The following is a 21,570-nucleotide window of genomic DNA, read 5'->3' as shown; positions in this document are numbered from 1 at the left end:
TTTCACTGAGTGTACAGAACCATGCTTGGATCAGGACCTGGTTTTAGGCAAGGTAACATCCCAGCTGAAGCTGTTAAAGTAGGATCTCTGGATTTTGTCCAGAGTGTACATTTACAAACCCAGAAATTAATAGAATTTAACTGAACTACAGTCAAAGATAAGCAAAACACCTCCCTTATTTTCATTTGTTCCAGTTATTAGGAATCAATGTTCTGACTGTAATGCATTCAATCCATGAAACATAATTCACTTTCAAAGGCTCATTTGTGGAATTTTCAAACACATAAGACAAGCTTACCTTTCTTTAAACTGAAAAATTTATATTATTTCTGATACTAAGATATGCAGGAAAAATACGGAAAGATGGGGTTATGCACTGTGCTTTATTTAAGAATCTATCTTAAAACTTCAAGGCTCGTATTTGTCCTTCCACAAACTCTGAGGGAATCTCGATGTAAAGGTTTTCCTTTTTGTCCATTTTTATTTTAAATACTTTGTCTTACAGTCCAGATTTCCAAAAATTAAATGGCTTGTCTACGTAACTCCACTGGTATGTGTACTATCATTAGTGATACCATTATTGGCAGAAAACTCTGTCTCACAAGAAGACTTGATGAACATATAGGATGACTTAACATGAAAACTTCCCCACCTGTGTGTCCTTGTACTTTTCTCTTAAGTCCATGAGTCGGTGATAAGCTTTAATTGCTTCTGAAAACTCTCCAACATCTGTACTGGTGAGAAGATAGTTCTCCCATATTTGCCAGTGCTCATAGTTGCACTTGAGAGCTTCTTGGAGGGTTCGAAATGCTTTGATTCTAATAAATAATAAAAAAAGAATAGAAAATAAAGTTCCATATTAAAGGTTTAATATAGAAGATTTCTATGCTAAAATCAGTTAGCATTTTATCAACTAAAAAGCTACTTACTTAAACAACCAGGTTTAGAAAACAGTGCAATGTAAAAGTTACTGTTCGTAATTTACAATATTGATAATTCCTTAATCTCTCTTGTCAATTACTTTCTATCAGTTCACTCCAGAGTACACTCTCTAGAGTCTGAACTAGGTAATTTCTATGTTAGCTCTCATTATGACATTTTGACCAAAATTCATTATAATTGTGTCATCTATGTCAATATTTTCTTTTCTGGTCTTTTAACTGGAACGATGAGAAAACAATCTTACTCATGCTGCAGTTGTAACACACATTAAAAAATCAAAAATCACTGAGTTCACGGCAGATGTCGAATGATATTGACTCATTTCATCACACAAAGGAAGGCTACTTAACAATAACAGCTTTTTGTAATTTATTTTAAAAATTTGCACATGGTAAATGTGCATACCCATTGCACAGAAGCCCAGCATTTTCAACTATTTTTTTTTAATGTCAGCTGGAAGCTTTACTTACACTCTCTGTTCTTGATGCTGTGCTGCTCAGTACAAATGTGTCAGAGTGGCCCCAAACACTATTAAGGTCCTTCACCAAAGGTGCTGCCCAGTGAACCATCTCATAGTGGCAGGAGAAAGTGTTGTGGAATAAAGGCGGACAGCATAATTCCTATAAAGCCACTGTCAAGTCAGGATGCACGTTTATTTTTTCACATGGATCCATTGCAGGCAACACTCTACCATTCCTTTACTCACGGAGAGAAGTAAGAGCATTCTCTGGTAAGGAACATGAGACACTTTGGCCAAATCAAGAATACGGGCTGAAAGCAGCTGACCTACAGTTTGCAGCCATATGACCTCCTGCACAACATGCAACCAATGCTGCTCTGGCAGAAGGATAAAAAGTCATAATGCAATCTGAAGCATATGTTGGTGAAGTCTGGGTGCCTACTGTTTAAAGCTTTAAAGGTACTGCCAAAAGTTTCAATAACTTTGAAACTTTAAAGAAAGCTTTGCTAGAGAATCAGGATGATATGGTTCTTAGGACTTTAAGAGATTGAAACTTACTCTCAGCTGGACAGTCATGATATACAGGAAAAAAGCACAAAGGAATAAATTCCTTTAAATGAAAACTTGAAACAGTTTTCCCAGTCTGGTAAAAATCATCTTTGGGGAGGTCAGACAATAAATCTCTTCTTAGTAAAGATCATATAAATATGGCTTGTTATCAAAATTTGCAGTTTACTTGCTCTATTGCTTGAGTAAGTTGCTAAAAGTGCTGCCTCTAAAGAAAGACAGCTCAAAGAAATTGTTGGTTGAGTTTCAGAAAGAGAGTCCAGGATATTTTAAATACCCCAGCCAGTAAAAAGGGAATATCTAACTAGTGGATCAGGCCATTAAAAGTTTAGAATGGCTGAGTCAGAGAAAAATATAAGTAACCGACAATCTAAGCCCATAGCATTAAACATGACCAAATACACGTAAAGAGAGCTGAGTGACAGAGAAAATATCACTGAAGGAAAACAGGTCATTTGGCATAGCTATGGCAGAACAGTCCACAGGCAGGACATTCCCATGTTCACTCCCCTTTTCTCTCTCCTAATATACTGATACACATAATGCTGCTGAGTAAATGTACTAACAGTTGGGTCTCCTCCACTGTTAAGAGCCTTAGTAAGGCATTTCAGACTCCAATTTTGATAGATCATATTAGAAAATAACAGAGATCTGCTCCTTCCTCTGTGGATTTTGCTAAAATGGATGCTGGGATCTGCTACAGCTCTCTGACAGGCTGGAAGATGCTGACTGACTGACTGATGTACCCCAGTCACCTTGAGAAACTGTTGCTGAAACTGCTCTTCAGCATCTGTAAGATTAGCCTGTATGATCCCCCCCAATCTCCTCAAAAAAGTTAATAGTTACCAGGAGGGCAGATGCCAATCAGATGGAACTGTGAAATGTAGACAAGATACCAGAGGGATGGGATGAAAATGGCATTCCTCAAATCATCACTCTCGCTATGCTAATAAAGTCCTCTAAGTTCTCAAAACAAATCCCCTATGTATTTAATAAATCATATAATGATGCAATATCCTTAACCAGGATTCATATCCAAGCAGGAAACAGTAGGCAATACCAGTGCATCACCCTGTCTTGGAAACCAGGAATCTTTTACCCAAAAGACAGAGGGCCAGTCCCACTTTTTCCTGACAAATAGGAGATCTGGATTTCAAGGGTCTCCTGGCACCCAGACCTTTTCTGAAGACCAGCATCTGTTTTCATCACAATTCATTTTTCTGGAGGAAATTCATAATACACAAAACTTGTGGACTCTTAAAAAGCAAACAACACCAAAACCCAACAAAATCCCTTTCATTTGGGTGTCAGCAGGTTGTATGCATACACTTTTCAAAAAGACTTACACATTTTGTATTTATCTGTTGTATGAGAATCTGCTAAGCCTTACTCAAATGCACAATACTTGAGCGGGACTGATTTAAGAGCCTGGTTGGAGTAAAGCTTGATTTTGATGAGGAAGCACAAGAAAATAATTAACTTTAATATCTTATTTTTGTTTTCCTTTAACACACACACACACACACTTTTTTTTTTCTTTTTTGTTAGAAGCCCTGAAAAATAAGAATTTACACTTTCACCGCTGCTTGGCCCCCCAAAATAAATTATACCGAAGTGTACTACTATAGATATCCTGTTTTGGGAGTGGGTTAAACTAACTCAGAGTCTTGATCTGTAAGCGACCACACAAATAATCAAAGAAGTTGCAAATTACACAGCAAATACAGGCCACACTCAGCCATCAGGATATAATACTGACCTAAGATTTCCTGTACACATATTCCTCTCCCATGTGATTCCTAAGGAAAAAAAGCTCTGAAACATGGCTCCCATTTACTACTCTTGATACTATATCAAATAGCCCACAAGCTTTGAATGAATTTAGCATGTTAAATTACAAGAGTAGATTAACAATGATAAAACCAACCAATAAAGTGAAATTAATCACTCAGCAGTTTCTCAGCCTTGTAGTATATGGACAGAAAAATTATTTGGATTAAAATACTTTTATGAAACAAGCATAAGCCAGTACACTGAGTAACTGACATATCCTTTTGACCTTTATGCAAAAAAAGGAGCAATCTCAATCACATAGTCGAAAACAATAAGTTGAGCATTCTCCAAGCACTGACAAAGATGAAAGGAACTACTGAAAAATTAAAACAAGCTCTTGTTTTCTATTACTTTTTAGTCTTGAGTAGTGATTCTAACCTTCATTTCCTCCTTCCCCCTAATCCCACTAAAATATCGAACTATCTCTTGAATTAATATTACTTCCCACATTTCCTTTGTATGTTCATCAATTCATTCTTTCATGTAAATTTACTAATCTTTTCCTCTTTTTTAGTTTGCCTCCTGACTGCATAACTGTATAACGGATGTCAGATTTTGAGTAAGGTTTTTAAAATATTACCCTATTCTTTTGTCTCATTCTTTGAGGCTAAGTTACAATGTGAAAATTCTTCTTAAATATTAAGTACTTCCAGGTATTCTGTGTCTACATTTAACTTTTATTACATTGAGTTGAAGTACAAAATAAGATAGGCAGTCCATTTAGGTCAAAGCTTCTTCTATTAACTTAATTTGGATGGAAAAGAACAAATGACCTAGTATGTATGCAGATCTCCATCTGCTTTTATATTATAAAAAATAAACTGCCTGGTTTTCCCTTAAATCTACTGAGGTTAATGTAATATGAATTGACATGGGTCTGAATATATAGTTTACTTGAAGTGGACGTATCTTTTTAACTTTATAGTCAAACTAGTTTCCAACTTTAATATGAATGTTTTGCACTGTTGTACTTACTACATCATAAATACTTTAAACAAGAAAAAAGTGTAGCATGAGAGGTTGCTACTTTTATAAAGCTTATGAAAGTATTTCCTTTAAAATTAAATACATTACAAATGATCCAATTTGCGAGAGACAACTGAAGGGATGACAATTACAAAATACGAGGTAACCACATTATAAGAATAAAAACCTCAATGTCTAAAAAATGAACCCCCCCTTATTTATTTTGGATACAGTATCTTCTAATCCTTTTGAAGTACTTACTTCTGTTTTAATCTGATATAAGCAGTTGATAAATTGTTCCAGGCCTCAGCATTCTGTAATGATAAAAGGAGAAGTACCAAAACATTATCCACTTACATTATGCTTACTTGATAAAAATACATAAATTAAACTTCTATGAAATATCATCAGTTTTGCTAATCACACATATTAACCAGCTATCTTCTACAAGGCAGTCAAAATATTACATTGAAATAGAAGTTATTAAAATAAATACATAAATAAATATTACTGACTACAGTAACAATCAAGTCTATAAATATCAATTTACTGCATTCTGGTTGGAATACACTAAAGTCAGTTCTTGCCTTCAGTTTAAACTCTAAACATGCATTCTGTTCTGGATCTAGCTGGGATGGCTGGAGAGGTCAGCGCTCCTGGCAGCTCATCACATCTCACTAGCTGGCAGCGTCTTACGTACACTGCTTCGTTAGTGGAATAAAATCATCTGAATGTTCCCCTAATACATCTCAGGCAAAACTAACAGGGTTAGTTCCAACAGAGTTTATCACCTGTTTTAGCTGAAAAGGACTACAGAGCGCTCAGACAGTCTTCCCTCTGGTGAAGCCAGCGAGCCATGTACAGAGATGATTCGCGCCTGTTGCCTCACACTGCTGCAAATCTGAAGCAGCACCACTGAATTCAGCAAAGCGACAACCAGTACAGATGTGAAGAATAGAACCTGGGTACTGCAACAAAATGTTCTCTAGTACTGAAGGCTATCCTCAGGCTTAAGTAGTATTTAAATTGTGTTGGGAAACCCTTTTTGAGGCTTAATTCATGAAAATGGTTCATTACGTTGCTGCAGATCACTGTATAAAGATAGGTTTCACGTCTGTAACTAGGAGTAATCCCTGCATCCTTTACTCACAAAAGAAATACGTAACACACTGAAAAGGCAGTTGGCTTGTTCATATGAATACAGTCAAGTACAGGTCCCAGACAGATAAGTGAACACAATTTTAGTATCTACCTGGAAGTAAATCTACTGTACTGAAGCAAAAAAAAATAATTATATCAATATATAAAGTAAAAATTCCAGTTAAATACAGCCTTGTCTCTATGTGCATTTTTTTCCCAAGGAAGTTGTTTCATTTTATTAATGAAGAAAAAATAATATTCTGTTACCTTTCATTATGCTCTCATTCTTTTTCCCAAGAGAAAAGAATGAATAATAGTTTCTGTCAAGTAGGTGGCATTAACTCTAAGCGAGCAACATGCTGGCAGTCAGGCCTTGTGACAAAAGTGCTGCCAGTGCATTCCTGAGAGGTAATCCAGCTGATGTCTCTGCTACCTCAATGCAGTCACACTCAAACAGCACTATTGTACAAACACTTACCCCGCACATCCTGAAAAACTGGCTAACAAGTTCCATTCTCCCTGCGCTCATGAACTATATAGTTACAAATGTACCTGTCATACAACCACTTATTTGACTTTCTTCTTCGCAGGAAAATTTTATTATTTAGATGACTAAGTATTTTTGTTTGTTTTGGTTTATCTCTCTTTTTAGCACTCTTCACAGACTACTCATTCCCTTTTCTCTGTTTTAGCAATGTATGCAAGCATAAAGGAATTTCTGCTCAAACATATTTTAACATTCACACACAAATACTTGGAGAAGTTAAGTATTGGGCAAGTATTTTTATGATGCCTCATGACAAAAATATATCCTTCATGCACAAGTTTAATTTATTTAAAGGACTAAGATTTAAAGAAGTTTTTCATTATTGCTTTGCTTGTTTATAATGAAAACATCCTTGTTGCTTTTAGATAAGCCATCTGAATTGCTTGTTGAAAAGTACGTACATCTGGTTCCAATGTCACACAGCGCTGAAATGCTTTGGCAGCACCTTCGTAGCTTTCCAAAGCAATGTATGCACAGCCCAAGGAAAACCATACACCTAGCTGGAGAGAAAAAATACACGATTACATATATACATACATATTTCTGCACAAAATAAGTAATTTTGCCTGGATGCTCCAACACACACTACTCTTGCTGATTTTACCTGATTTTCAGCTACCATAAAAGTACTGCACGGAAATAAATAATATCCTGTGTGCAGAATACAGGAAAACTTTAGGGTCAGAGTTTTAATACATGTGGATAAGCAAAGATGTTGACTATACAAAGACCACTTAAGCATATGTGAAGTGCTCTTTAACAGTGCATCTTCATTTAGAGAAGAAATTGATAGCTATTTAGAGGTTTGCATATTTTGCTTTACCTTATGAAAAATCCATGTTTACTTTGTAGTATTACAATTAGGTCAAATGGTAAATACTAGGAAATGTATTTCAAGGAAACTACATTTTACAAGAAATATTTCTAATGACTGAACATGAACACTTCAATATTACAGCTTTTTCTACTTGTCAGAATGTCAGTATTCTCTAGTTAATAATGCAATATTGAGCCATAGAAATGTACTTAAATAATGCCTTACGTAGAAAACAGAACTTTACCAGTTCAATAATCTTGCATTGTAAGTCTTCAGCTGTACAACCAAATACCTCTCACCCATACAGACTCAACCAGGAAGAAGAGCTCAGCACCTCCCTCTCCACTTCTCAGGAAACTGTAAAGCAAGGAGGTCACCCCTCAGCCTCCTTTCCTCCAAACCAGACAAACCGAAAGCCCTTAGCTGCTCCTCACAGGATGTGCCTTCCAGCCCTTCCACTGGCTTTGTTGCTCTCCTCTGGATGCTTTCAAGGACCTTAGCATCCTTCTTAAATTGCAGGGCCCAGAACTGCACACAGTACTCAAGATGAGGCCACACCAAAGCTGAATACAGTGGGATAACCACCCCTTTTGACTGGCTGGTGATGCTGTTTGATGCACCCCAGGATGCGTTTTGCCCTCTTGGCTGCCAGGGCACCCTGCTGACTCATATTGAGCATGCTGTCCAGTGACAGGTCATGTGGGAATGGTTCAGAGCTGTGCCAGGGGAGGTTTAGACTGGACATTAAGAAGCATTTCTTTACTGAGAGGGTGGTCAAACACTGGAACAGGCTTCCCAGAGAAATGGTCGATGCTCCAAGCCTGTCAGTGTTTAAGAGGCATTTGGACAATGCTATTAACAACATGCTTTAACTTGGTCAGCCAGCTGGACTAGATGACTGTTGTAGGTCCCTTCCAACTGAAATAATCTAATCTAAATAATGTCAGATATAGGCATAAATTACAGCAAATTAAATATATATTTTCATAGCACTTCAATAGCAAGTTCCTGATTTACCACGTGGTTAATTCTCAGAGAGCTGCAAGTCAAGCAGTACTACCTTTTAGAAAAGCTCTGTAATTCAGAAAACTATTAAATCCCAAATCCTTTGACAGAACATCTTCTGACAGCATTATGCTGTTTAAATGTATGCAATCAATATCAAACAACAATTTATAATATGCTGCAAAATAATTCCAGGTAGTACTACCTACTGCAATAAGCTCAGCTGTTTCTCCATTCTAAATGCCAAGGCAAGAAACAAATAGGTTTTCCTGGAAAATTTTTTGAGAGAGGGGAAAAAGGTTGGGAAGAGGAAGATGGAAAAACAGGTTACATTAACTCTTAATTTATATTGCACAGCAACATATTACTTTTCAAGATGTCTGATTAACATTTGTATCTTTGTGTTTTGGATACTAGTTCTGAAGCAAGCAATTCTGATAACTCAGGTTCCGTGGAGCAGATCACAATGGCTATTTAAACATAAAAACATTACCTTTAGAAACATCTGAAAATCAGGGATTTTACAGGGTTGAGGATAAAGCTGTTAGTTCACATGCAAGAAGCTTCTAGCTCTACAGATTAATTGCAAACTCTGTAGCAGATATTTTTGCAGTTCTCTCCAGATCAGACTCATTTTTGCTGTCTCCAAGACAGAACTTAAAATCAGTAACAAGATACCTGCTCCTAACTTAATTGCTATGGAGTTCATAGTTAATCTGCTTCAAAACGTAGATGCCAGAATACAAGCATATGACACTCATCCCTGTCAGATCTGGTACCCTGGTGGGCAGTCTTCATGACATCAAGAAAAGAACTGAACAAGCTTAGTAATAAAGATATCCTTTTGCATTTGAGGGTGTGCATGGATGGCCCATCCTCAGAGCATATGGATGAACAGGTGAAGACAGAACTGCCAATTACATCTGGCCTGGGCAAACATGAAAATCTACTTTCCAGTATTGTTAGCCTGTCACCTTTCCTGAGTCTTAAACCAGTAATTCAAGAAAGAAACTGCACACAAGGAGAAAGCGTTTCCCAAACCTCAGAAGACAAAATTAACAGGAAATGAACTTTTTAATCAATCTCACTTTTTAAGCCTCTTTTATCCACCAAGCTTCCAGAAATCCAGCACTCCCACACGGCTGTTACCTCATTAATTCCCCTTCTTTCCTTTCTAGATCCGTAATGTTCTGGACATGAAAAGTGGGGGTAAAGACAGGACCGATCAAGTAGGAAATTGAAGGCTAGCTCCAACTCTATAGCTCAGGGTACAAGTTAAGCAGTGCTTCTGTAAAGGGTGACAGAAAACCCACCAATGCTTTTTTTATAATTCTAATGAGTAACAGCAGTCTTACTTCTGAGCTTGTGCTTCCAGAAACTGATTTGACTAAAACATCCACCACTTTAATCTTTTGAGGCTGATGGTGAGCAGCTACATCTCTCAGGAACTGGCTTACCGATGCTTACGCTTGTCAAATCCTTTCTCAAGGAGAAGTTACAGCACAAGGAGAAAGTAAAATGATTCTTTACTTCAGTGGAGAAAAGCTACATGAGCAAGTACCTAGTAAGACTGCAAAGAATGATAAATAATCTTCTTTTCTTAATAATTTGAAGCAAGACATTTTACCTAGCAGTAGCTACGTATGAATGTTTTGAACGAATGGAAAAAATGTGAGAACTGGGCATGATGGAGAACGTTGGGAAAGGTGTCTGAAAGGGATATTTTGGCAGAGAAGAAGTATGAGATGAAAAGTCTCTGGGATGGGAATTAAGCCAAGGAGCCTCATGAGATGCTACAATATGGAGGCAAAATGTATACAGAAAATGAAATAGGTCATGCAGATGGAAGAATGTCACTAGACATTAAAGAAAACTGCAGCATCCATCATATAGAAAATTACCTGTGTAAAAAGAACAACAGAACTGGTATAGATTAAAATTCCAGGCCTCAGTAAAAAAGCAGTACGAAGACTGTATTTCAGAATACTTAATTGAAATGGACAAGTTAACATGCTGGGGGCTATCAGAAGGCTGTGAAAGCAGAAATCCCAGAAGATACAGGGAGATTTCAATTATTTCACATAGTTCAGTACATACCACAATGGATGAAATTTGAAGGCTAAATTTTTTTAGACATGAAGTTAGGCAGAAGACAGTATTTACCTTGATCCTGACCAGTTATGAATGATCGGGTACAAAACTTAACAGAAAAAAAGATACTTTGTAATGTATCTTGATTCACTACTCCTTCAAGAACAAAGGCAATTCATTAAATACAGAGGATGCTAAATTAAGTAGCTCATAGCTACTTAAAATGGAAAAGCTATGTTCAAAACGAAAAGGCCAGCTAAAAAAGTAAAGGTCTGCAGAAGACTTGAAGCATCTAAAGACAAGACATTTCAAGGCTTGGAGCAACTGCATATTGTCATTCAAAAAGGCTCTAAAAAGACTAAACAATTATAACAGTTAAAACCAAAAAAAGGAGATTATTAAGAACAAGAGAACATACTTTAAAAGCCCGTGTACTAGACAAATGAGAAAGCTCAAAAAGAACAAGTCTGACAGGTTAAATGAAAAAACATGGTAGCTGTGTAAAAAAAACCCAAACAAACAAAACCAACCAACGAAAAAAACCAAGATTCATTGCTTTTGCTCTATTATAGCAATGAAATGGCATTTTATCATCTCTTAGATATCTGGGAAAGGGAGCATGAATTTCTTCCACAATACAAGAAGTACAGGGAGTCTTTAGTAGTCTATTTAGGATACAGTTTAAGAATGGACTTAAGCTATTTTTTGTGGAAAGAATGGCAAGAATTCCCTTTTTATTGGGGAGGGAATAAAAATCTGCTGATCCCACTGGCTGATGTAACAACAGCTCTGAGGAAAGCAACTGACTGAAAGGTAGTGTAAGGAAAACTGCATTCAAAGTTCAAAAAAGACTTTTGTCAAGGCTTGTGAAACTAGGTTAAAGTTCTTTTTTGGAAATAAAAAAAGAGTATTGGCTAGAGGTTCAAATGTCGCTGCTGATTGGAAAAACACACGAAAGTGAGCTGTAAATTTTTATCCTTTTCAAAATTGAAGACAGTGACCAGGAAAGGAAGATAATTTAGGCTTGGACTCTTTGTTAAAACTTGCCATCAGGAATTTCCAGGCAAGTCTTTAGTAAGTCCAAATGATCATGAAATGCTTTAAGAAAGTCTAAACAATTCTCTTATATTAGTAGGAATATCGTTCCAAAAAGACCTAATTACAGTATAGCTGAATACTTAAAAAGAAAAAAACCCCAAATAATATTTTTGCATTTTTAAAGCAATTTCTACTATTTGCATATGGGAAATATATATAGTTTTTCTTTTTTTTTCCAGAATCCAGTACACTCTTCAGTAAAATACTCTTACGAATACAGCAGTGATAGTTTAGAAACAATCTATACCCTGTAGAGCAAAATTAGTCTTTGATGTTAGTAATTACAATAAAATGTTAAGAGCTCTAGTTAAAAGAAATCATAGCTAAGTACCTTTTTAATTAGTCATTTTTTGGCATCATGTATCTCCCTTAAAATTCAGTTTCTTTTGAACACAACACACTGATAGAACGTACTATAGTTTTAAGTCAGTCTAGAGACTTCTATTATAATTTCCAATGACAGACTCTAGCTCAACTCTTGTTTAAGTTACTTTTACTATTACAAGATGAACGAGAAGAGGAATTGTTGAGAATAAGGCTCTCATTGCATTGGCCAAAACTCCAGATGTAGCTGATGGCAAGCTGACTACTGAAGTGTGACTGTTTCCCAAATTGAAGAGAGTTCACTTGTCTTGCTTTATACCCAAGAAAATTATCCGGAGAAGTTATGAGCAAAACAGTCTAGCACAAAAGAGGATTATTCTTTTCTTGCGAACTGTGACACGGTGGAGAACGGTGTGGGCACAAAGAAGTGCTACAAACACTCTTATTTCTGCAAAATTCAAATGTGAAACGACTAGATATAGAGAACCATACACTGTTCAGCACGAGAACTAAGAAATGTGCAATTTAACAAGCCTTAAGTTTTGTAACGCAGACTTTCACTGATGGAGAACTGACTATACAAACTCCTTGATCTCTGGAATTGTCTCAGTCCAGCCTTGCAAAATGCTCACAGTGAAAGTGCAAGAGAAATGCACCTGTCATCCACTAGGCAGGTACTAGAACAAGTAATTCTGTGAGCTGCAGTGTTAACGAAGACAAGTGCCAGATGCATTTGAACTGTAAGACTTCCATTTCTTCGTGGATTCTCTGAAATCTAATATGGTGGTTGGCTCATATGGCAAAGACCTACCTCAGAGACCTCAACCAAACTTGATCTGTTGGCCAAACAGTACACAAGATTGAAGGAGGGCTGACAGAGAATGGTTTTATCCATTAGATATTTCAGGGAATCACTTGCTTCAGTCTAAAAAATCCATTCCTCCGAAAAGGTGTTTGACAACCACAAAATAAACCAATTTCTTTGTAACTGGGAGTCCTTGTATACCTGATAAATTATTCACAATTCTGGGAGCAATTATTTAATTAATATTTTCCTTATATTAAAGCCCTTGCATTTAGAATCACCTTCCTCTCTGCTCTTTGTCCACAAGACATCCTGGAATCGGGAACAATTTATTTCTGTAGTAATGGACTACAGATAGACTTTAGAAGACAGTGCTATGTCAATCCGCACTATCCATTTGCTCAATCTATTTGTTTGAAACAATTTGTCTGAATCTTTAAGAGCTTCCTGAGCAATAAGAGGAGGAAATGTTTGCTTTCCTATATGGACTGGCCTATTTTTATTGGATTGCCTTTCATTTTGAGATTCCTTTGGATAGGACACAAAATAAAAAAGCATCAACAGAATATTTTCTGATTTTAAGCCCTGTAGGCCATCTTCTGCAGCCCTTTATTATCTGGGAGCCCTCCTGATTTCAGTAAGGTTCCTCTGAGTAATATATATTTTGTTGGCATTTCCTGAGTCAGTAAGAGAACTGAAAGACAAGGGAAGCATTTCTGTTCATTTTGCTTTCCATTTTAAACATGTTTATAAGTTAGCCAGAGTTCACTTGAATAAGAACAGGATTCTGATTCACTGGAATAAAGTATGTCACTGAAATAAAAAATAAATAATAAAAAAGAGGCTTCAGGGTAACCTATTTGAAAGGTTAGAGGCCTTGAAAATTTTTCTAAAGCAGAAGTCCAGCTAGTTATGTAGACCTCAAAACAGCAGCTTTAACAGTGTTCTTTGGAGGGTAAGAAGGAGGAATATTGTACTTTCGCATGGACCTAGAAATTGCTATGAAGAGCACAATTTACATACATAAACAACCACAAAGCTGTTTTAAATTCTCAAGACCTTTCACAGGGTGGACCTTACAGGGATGGGATATAGTGACTGAGAAACTGAAACAACATTATAAAAACTGCCTGCGGAACAGCTTGCAAAGTATCTGTCAAAATAACCAGCTTCATAAAGAGAACTCTTTTGACTGTGGTTTCAGTTTTGATGCATTACTGTAATAAAAACTACTGTCATCACAAGTGTAACACAATGCTTCCTAGTGACTTCAGAGCAGGACAGACCAGAACACTTGAAAACAATTTCAGTGAAGTAAAGATCAGTATTTGTAACTCAAAGCCAACAGACAAGGCAAAAGGATAACCTCATTAAAATCTGTACAGGGTTCTTCTTGTAACTATTCTGCTTGACACTTGTTCACGATTTATTTGATGATAATGATTGATTTTCAATGGCTTGATCTCTTTGAAATAGAAAAGCTATACAGGCAAAGAGTTAGCTGCATGCAATAACCTGAATGCAAAAGGATGTCTTAATTTCATTATGCTACTGTTTTTAGCCAGACTTCCAAGTATGTGGTGAAAAATTTGCTAAGAATAGTAATAAGCTGTTACTCTGACAATTGTGCCCAGAATTGCCTTTTAAAAAAGTGTGTCACCATTCAAAACTGAATACACCAACTAAAACAAAGCCGTATGTGTATCATTTCCCAACCTGCATAGAATTGATCTGTACTGAACGTTCAAAGCACTCCACACATTCCCTGAATTCCCGGTTGCGGAGATGGAGGAGGCCTTTGGAGCGCTGGGCACGGGCGCTGCGGTGCCTGGAGAGCTCCCAGGCCTTGTCGTAATACTGGTGGTCTTTAAGAACATCACCAAGCAAACAATATAATCCTGGTGTTTCCTTTTTCTCTAACTCCCGCCTGAGTATTTCTTCTGCCTGTTAAAGAACAAAGAGAAATCAGTACATAATGGGACAATTTATTTTCAACCAATCACCTACCTGAACAAATATCACTTTTAGCACCCTGCAACCATCAGTTGAGGATTACGAAGCAGCGATAATACGGAAACAGAATACTGACAACACAGCATGAAGGATGAAGTTTAGAGAGAATCTGGTTCCAAACTGTTTTGAAAAAAACCCAACACTTCAACATCAGCATAATATGGTGGCTTTTGGTTTAATGCACCAGGGAAAATGTACCCATGATACCAAGAAGCAGCTTGCTCCTCGTTTTATATCTGAGGTATATGTTCTGTCCCAAGAGCAAATATCAGCCCTGGACATCGAACCTACACCGACTTCACAGTAATGCAGTACCAGCACCATTAAGGTATGTGCAATCTGAATAGTTTATCAATTGTGGGTTTTATATATCCTAATAAGTACTTTTGCAATGACTGTCACTACTCTTTTTCTTTAATTGCTTTTTTTCTGAAAATAATTATTGCCATTTATTATACCTGAAGACCCATCCACTTTCATACAGTTACTTTTGGAAATGCTAATGTTTCGCATAGATGCAGAAGTTACACATTTGTATCTAAATGTTTGAGATACAATATATTTAACATTAGAGAAAAGAAGATACAAGCTGGGTCTCCCAGACATCTATTATGGGCTGTAACCAACTATCACAAGGTTTTTATCTCAGGGTCACTATCTTGCTCTAACAATAAAATTATTGTTTCTCTTTTAAACAAGAGACAGTCTGCTTTCTGTGGCTTTTTGAAAAGATAAATACACTGGACAGATGATCTGTTGTTCAGACCGAACTCTTACCTCAGTCCCCTGCTGCAAAAATGTAACATACATAATTCAGCTCAGTATAATTTTTCTATTAGAAAAGATCTATTTGAACCATCTGAACCAAGAAAGATCCAACACAGCCTGCCACAGAATTGAAGTTTGACATTGTAACACTAGTCATTCTTCTACCATAGCTCATTTATTTAAAAGAAAAGCTGAGTTCACCTCTGCATTTAAATTATTACTACTTTTCTTGTCTATAAGAACTGTTCTTTGCCCTTCCAATAGTCTCTAGAGAATCAAAGTCTTACTCCTCTTCCTCCAATTAGTAAAATGCATTCATCCTGTCTGAAAATGATCTTTAGAAAAATTACTTTGTCTCAAAATATGTAATGAAGAGTAATTTTAACACTTTACTCTTACTATAATTTTTGTTAAACAAGCTAACAGTGAAGTCTACTGAAGTGCACAAATGTGAAGAAGGGATGTATTGTTTAGGTTTCTAAAAGAATCTTAAACTAGTAAAAATGGATCCCCTTAAGAAGAATATTAGTGGCTGAATATTAGTAAAATAACTTAATGGCAAACATTTTTAAATGCCTATGTAACAGTTCTCCAAAGAAAGTCAAAGAAACTATTACTTAAAATTTAGAATTAGCCTAGTCAGAACACTAGAAAACCTCACCTAACAAGACGACTGCACTTGCAAAGGGTTTGGTTAAAGGGCAATTTACTTCCCCTTCCCTGCCTCCATTAGTTGCCATGACGTATTAGTAATCGATCTTGCAGATTATTTTTTTTCTAGAGCAGAAAGAACTGGGTGCTTTATTATTGCAGTAATCACACTAGGTGCCAAAAGGTAAGGGTTTTTTCCCCCCCTTCAGATAAAGAAAAAAAAGACTGAAATGTTGCTGTGTAAATGGCAGCTGTGAGGTGAAAAGTGCATTGCATGCTGCTGCTTTACCTCTTCCTCTGCAGGGCACTCCCAAATTCAGATTGCTATTCTGTGGCAGTGCCTAGTACTAATCATACACCCAACCAGAAAGCCAACTGTTCACTAATTGTATTTCACATTTAAGAGCATAAAACCATCATGTTGTGGTCTAAGCTTACAAGAATTCATTGCCAGCACAAATACTTCAGTGAACAGATAAAACCGAGCATTAAATAAGCAGAAGTCTTTAGTTTTTCTTCACCTGAGTAGTTCACCTGGCATGTTACAAACCTTATTACTTAAGTCATTAAAGGTTAAAACAAAGGATTATAACTACAAACTAAAAAACCCCTGTAAGCTCAAAACATTTGTCATGTTTTCTACAAAATGAGATAATACTTTAAAACTGGATTTCTCATTTTGACCAAGTTTTTGTGAAGAAAAATATTCCTAACTTTGTAGTAAACTATTTTCAAGAATGCACATTTAACCTTTGATAATAACCCTGCTTCTACAAAACCACAAATCTTAATAGCAAAAAATATTAGAGAAGCATTTTCCACACAGCTCATGCAATGTACATAAAAGAAATATAACTAAAGATTTATTCTTACCCATTAAACAGATATTAATGATTACATTGCATGCTTTATAGCTAAAAATTACATCTAAATTAAATAAGTTTTGATAAGAAAATTATCAATTAAATACTACCTAAAAAGAAAAAAAGTGAAGCTGTATAACCCTTAACTGATTGAAATAGATGCAATTATAACAACACTGCTTTTCACGGAATGGTCTGCACTGGAATGGAGGGAATTCAATACTCAGCTCAAAAGTCAGTTGATGTAAACATAAGAAAGATTTAGGCTGTTATCTTGGTTTCTGGACTAGTACAGTTGGTAAGGGAATTAAACAGGTAATGCTTCACAAAAATCCCCAAACAGTAATGAGGGTTCTGTTCTAAATAAAAGGTGGTGCCTTTTTATTACTCACTACAGAGACTCCTGGAAACCAAGTTCAAGATTCATCCTGCATTTGGCTTCCCAACCCTAAACTTCCACTTGCTGTCCCACCCACATGTTCCCATGCTTTTATTTTATTTGTTTCCTGAAAGACCCTATTAGACTCACTCTTCACAGATCCACCAGTGATTCTGATAAATAATAGAAAAAAATATATTACTTGACAATTCATTCCTTTGCTAGGTCAAGCATCTCCTAGAACACTTCCACCTTTTCTGCTTATCTCTTATTTACCAGGCTACTAGAGAAGTAGCTCGAAGAAGCAGAAAAGGGGAGCATGGAAAGAGGTAGCTGAGAGAAAAGGAAAGCTCTCCAGTTTTCATTTCATCTTCCCTGTAACTTCATGTATGACCTTGGCCATTTACTCCTCTTTCTCAATTTCATAGCTACATATCGGAGTGCTTACCTGCCTTCTATGTCTGTTATGATATGCAGTGGAAATCAATCAAGTTCTTGAATGAGCTCATGCCCTAATCAGTAAAGTACTACTTGACTTTGCATCTGGGAAGCATTTCCTGAATTTAAAGGTGAGCTTCTAAGATCTTAATGTAATTATGTTGCCTCACTCAAATGTTTCGAGATCTCTGTCATGCCACGACAAGAAAATTAACTCTGTAGAACATGGATTACTGGCTATGTTGGTCTAAAACCAGACCGTGTACCGTGCTGTTTACTCTGAGGACATGATGGAACAGGGATAGGGCTGAAAACAGCGTTTAAGATGAAATACCAAGCTGATGCTGAAAGGTAGATCTCATGAATTTATCAAAGGTCAGCAGCTACCATGCACTGTAGCTCCTGCAAGGGAGAAAAGCTTCACTTCAGTTGGAAGAACTGAAAATTCCTGTCTCTGGATCATCCTTTCTTTTTTCATTAGCAGGGAAACAGTACCGTTTTTAGTGTATTGTCCATATTGTCCAACCAAGAGGCTGAAATGACCTCTTACACTTTAATCAAATAAAGGTGTTTGATGCAAACAATACTCTTGAGATCTCTGGGTGCCCTTCACAGTTAGGAGGAGGAAGATGGACCAGTCCTTAATACACATATGGAGAAGTGTCTCCTTTTACAACAAGTCTGTTGAAGGAATACGGTGAGTCAAAGACTGGAATGAGAAAGCCACAGCAACTATCAACATACTGTGTATTCATATTTTATAATACTTCTTTTGTTCTGTGCACTGTTTAGCTCATCAGTTGGCACTCCATTACTCTTCTGTTGACTCATGTTATGACATCAGTTTCTACTAATTTTGCTCAGATTATTAAACGAGTACAGAGCTATATCTAGTAACAGTAAAAGATCCACAAAAAGTTTGCTAAATGTTAGTGGCATCTTACTCTGCAAAATTTGTACTGCTACATGGCCCTGTTATAACTGAGTGAATTATGTATTTCCCAAGTCCATGATGTGGAGCTTTGCACAGCCTTATCTACATGCTCTGTCTGTCAGTGCATAATTCAGAAGTAGGAGGAAGAATGTATTTGATGTGTGAGTACTGAAACGCATTGATATCGCAGACATATGGCTGTTTTATTAGACTTTTCAGTATACAACTTCAGTTTTTTTATATAAAAGCATTTGTGCATGAAAAACATGCATAAGTATTTAATAGCATTTGGGTTTTGGGGGTAAATATATGTTAAGTTATTTAATGGCAAAAAACATTCACTGAAAAACAATTGCTCTAGTAGATTTTTGTGCATTTCTAAAGGAATAACATTTTTAATAAAGAGTTCATGCTCTGAAAGCTTTCTGATGAGAAGCACAGATAGTTCTTCCTTTTAGTGTACAACTAAACATTTCTAATTTTTTGGCTTTTTTGACCTGAAGCTAGCTTTTTTTCCCAGCACTATTGTTACTTAGTACTTACATAGCATTTTCTGTTTTTCAAAGCAAGGCACAAACCCTCATTTTGAAAGCATTTCTAAGCAGTTTCCTGTGTCAGATATCCTGGCCTATTCTCTGAGTGTCATTTTCATAACTCCCTAAGGGCAGTTTGTGAATGTAACTGGGACAGAATGCATTTCCAGGAAATGGAAAATATTGACCTCTTATTTCTCCACTGTACTGAAAAGATTGGGATATTAGCATACTATCCCCAAGGCATGCATAATGTGACACAGAATTTGCCAGCAAGGCATATCTGCCAGTTTATAATGACCAAAATCAGGGGACTGGTACATGGTAATTAGAAAAAAATACGTTAAGTATGAGAAATTCTACATTTTTTCCCATTAACTTAAGTTATAGCTCTCTATTCTGTAAGCTTAAATTAGTTTAAGCAGTCTTTGTGCTTATGGTATCACGAAGACACACGCATATTTATGTATTTAATGTTACCGTATATCAAACAGAAGGAAAGAACAGAAAAAAATCATATTTTTGTCTGAAAGTAAGTATTTCTAAAAGCTGTATAAATCTGAAAACAATGTCTGATAGCATAAGTTCCTGTTACAGTCTTTCTGTGACAGACTGCATTAGAAAGAGAACACAGCTAAAGTTACACACAAGTAGGCGTTGCTTCCAGGTATCATTTTCTAAAATCTTCCTATCGTTGCTCTAATAGTACCAGCAAAATAATCAACAATAGGGCTGCTACAGCCTGCTACCAGCATTTTAAAACAATTCTGTCACTGATATAGAGTTAGGTGATGGCTTTGGATTGTCTTTGTCTAGATCTGATCACACATAGCTGCGGCAGTGTTAAAAAAATGGAGAAGTTCAAGAAAACATCAGCATAGGCTTAGCAAAATAAAGCCCTTTAATCTTACACACCACTTTTGTCTCAAATGTTTGATTCTGTAATTAGAATATATTAACATTAGGTAATTAAATAATCAAACACCAATGGCGTTCTATTAAAAAACTACAGTTAATAGTTAGAAATCAAGGGGTAAAGAAAACTAAAACCATCCCCTCCAGACAAAGCTCTAACACCTCATTGTGAATGACTGCTACAGCCTTCTGAAAATGCCCACATTACACCTTGCTGTTCATCCATAGCTGTTAATTTAATTTTTCTTAAAAATTTTCAAGAATCACCTTCACAATCTCCTTGTTTCTGAAGTTATTTCTTATTTACCAGCTTCTACTTCATGTGGTCGTTACCTCCGCTCTTTTTTTTAGCATCCACAGGTTATGACAGACTCGTATATCCTGTGTCTGTTTTTCCTAAACAGGCTTCCATCATGATACCCCTGTAGTAGCGAGTATCATTAATGATTTCACAGCCAAGCCAGACAGTTCTTCATACTTTGAATCCCATTTCAAGACAGGATCTTAGCTGTAAAAATATTTTTTTTTTACCTTTCCATGCTGTCCTGCTCTTTCATAGCAGATTACTGCATCTTCCCACATTTCCAGCTCCTCAAATATCTGTAAGGCAGAACTGGTGCATCCCAGCTCAAAGAGTAAGCTTGCAAGCTGACGCTGGAAAGGTAAGAAATTCCAGGTAACTGAGAATAGGTAAATAAGTACTATTTACATTTTACAAACATGTTAGAGGCATTTCTGACATCAACAAGAAGCAGAGAATATGGAATTATTCTCTTGAAACTTCAAGCTGGAGCCTCAAACAACGTATATACATAACACCACTCCCCACCCCCCCATCAACGGAACAATAATTGTCTTAATGTGACTTTTGTTCATGTCAGTAGCCTAATTACTTTGAACTAGTTTATAATATAAGGCAAGAAATGGAAACAGACATGGCAAGGATAAATTGACAGAGCTGAACTTCAAGCCCTGAAATGAGGTGCACGGCCCATATGGCTGGAAGGCAGCTGCAGCAGAATGTTGGGAATACTGAAAGTGGGAAACAGAGGCTGAAGGGTGGCATTAAAGCCTCTTCTAGCAATGCTTTGCCATGGTAATTTGTACTTGTGAAAACACACAGATGGAGAGAAACGCTCTGATAAAATTTTATTAGGTACTTGTGAGAAATCAGTGTCCCAAATAGCCACTGTCAAAGGTGTTAGTTTTTAGTCAAATGAACATTGAATTAGAGTTCAGGTTCAACTCCCTAGTTGAGTTTTCCTCACACATAAGTCAGCCTCTTTGTTATTTCAAATTCAGCTATTATTTCAGTGTACTTATGAAAATACAAGACTAATATTTTCAATTTAAAAACAAACAAGGTATGTTTTCATGACTTTGAAAAGTTGTCTTTGGTCTTTTGTTTATTTTTAAGAGGAGAGTAAAACTGCATACAGGTTTTCATCTTTGGAGAAAGGATGGCTTGTATTTACTATGTA

General features: G+C 36.4%; 1 protein-coding gene across 1 annotated transcript in view; it reads right to left on the bottom strand.

Moving 5' to 3' along the window:
* The window catches only part of TTC27 (tetratricopeptide repeat domain 27), a 126,668-nt gene that overhangs the window by 13,643 nt on the left and 91,455 nt on the right, over positions 1-21,570 (bottom strand). Inside the window, exons 12-16 of the mRNA XM_055816414.1 lie at positions 20,621-20,743; positions 14,312-14,539; positions 6,857-6,955; positions 5,030-5,082; positions 653-818 (exon numbers count right to left, since the gene is read on the bottom strand). Coding sequence (XP_055672389.1) covers positions 653-818; positions 5,030-5,082; positions 6,857-6,955; positions 14,312-14,539; positions 20,621-20,743 — 669 coding nt within the window. The remainder of the gene's footprint in view (positions 1-652; positions 819-5,029; positions 5,083-6,856; positions 6,956-14,311; positions 14,540-20,620; positions 20,744-21,570) is intronic.

The sequence above is a fragment of the Falco peregrinus genome, chromosome 11, assembly GCF_023634155.1.
Source record: "Falco peregrinus isolate bFalPer1 chromosome 11, bFalPer1.pri, whole genome shotgun sequence".
Lineage (NCBI taxonomy): Eukaryota > Metazoa > Chordata > Aves > Falconiformes > Falconidae > Falco > Falco peregrinus.
This window is presented reverse-complemented; position numbering and strand designations above follow the sequence as displayed.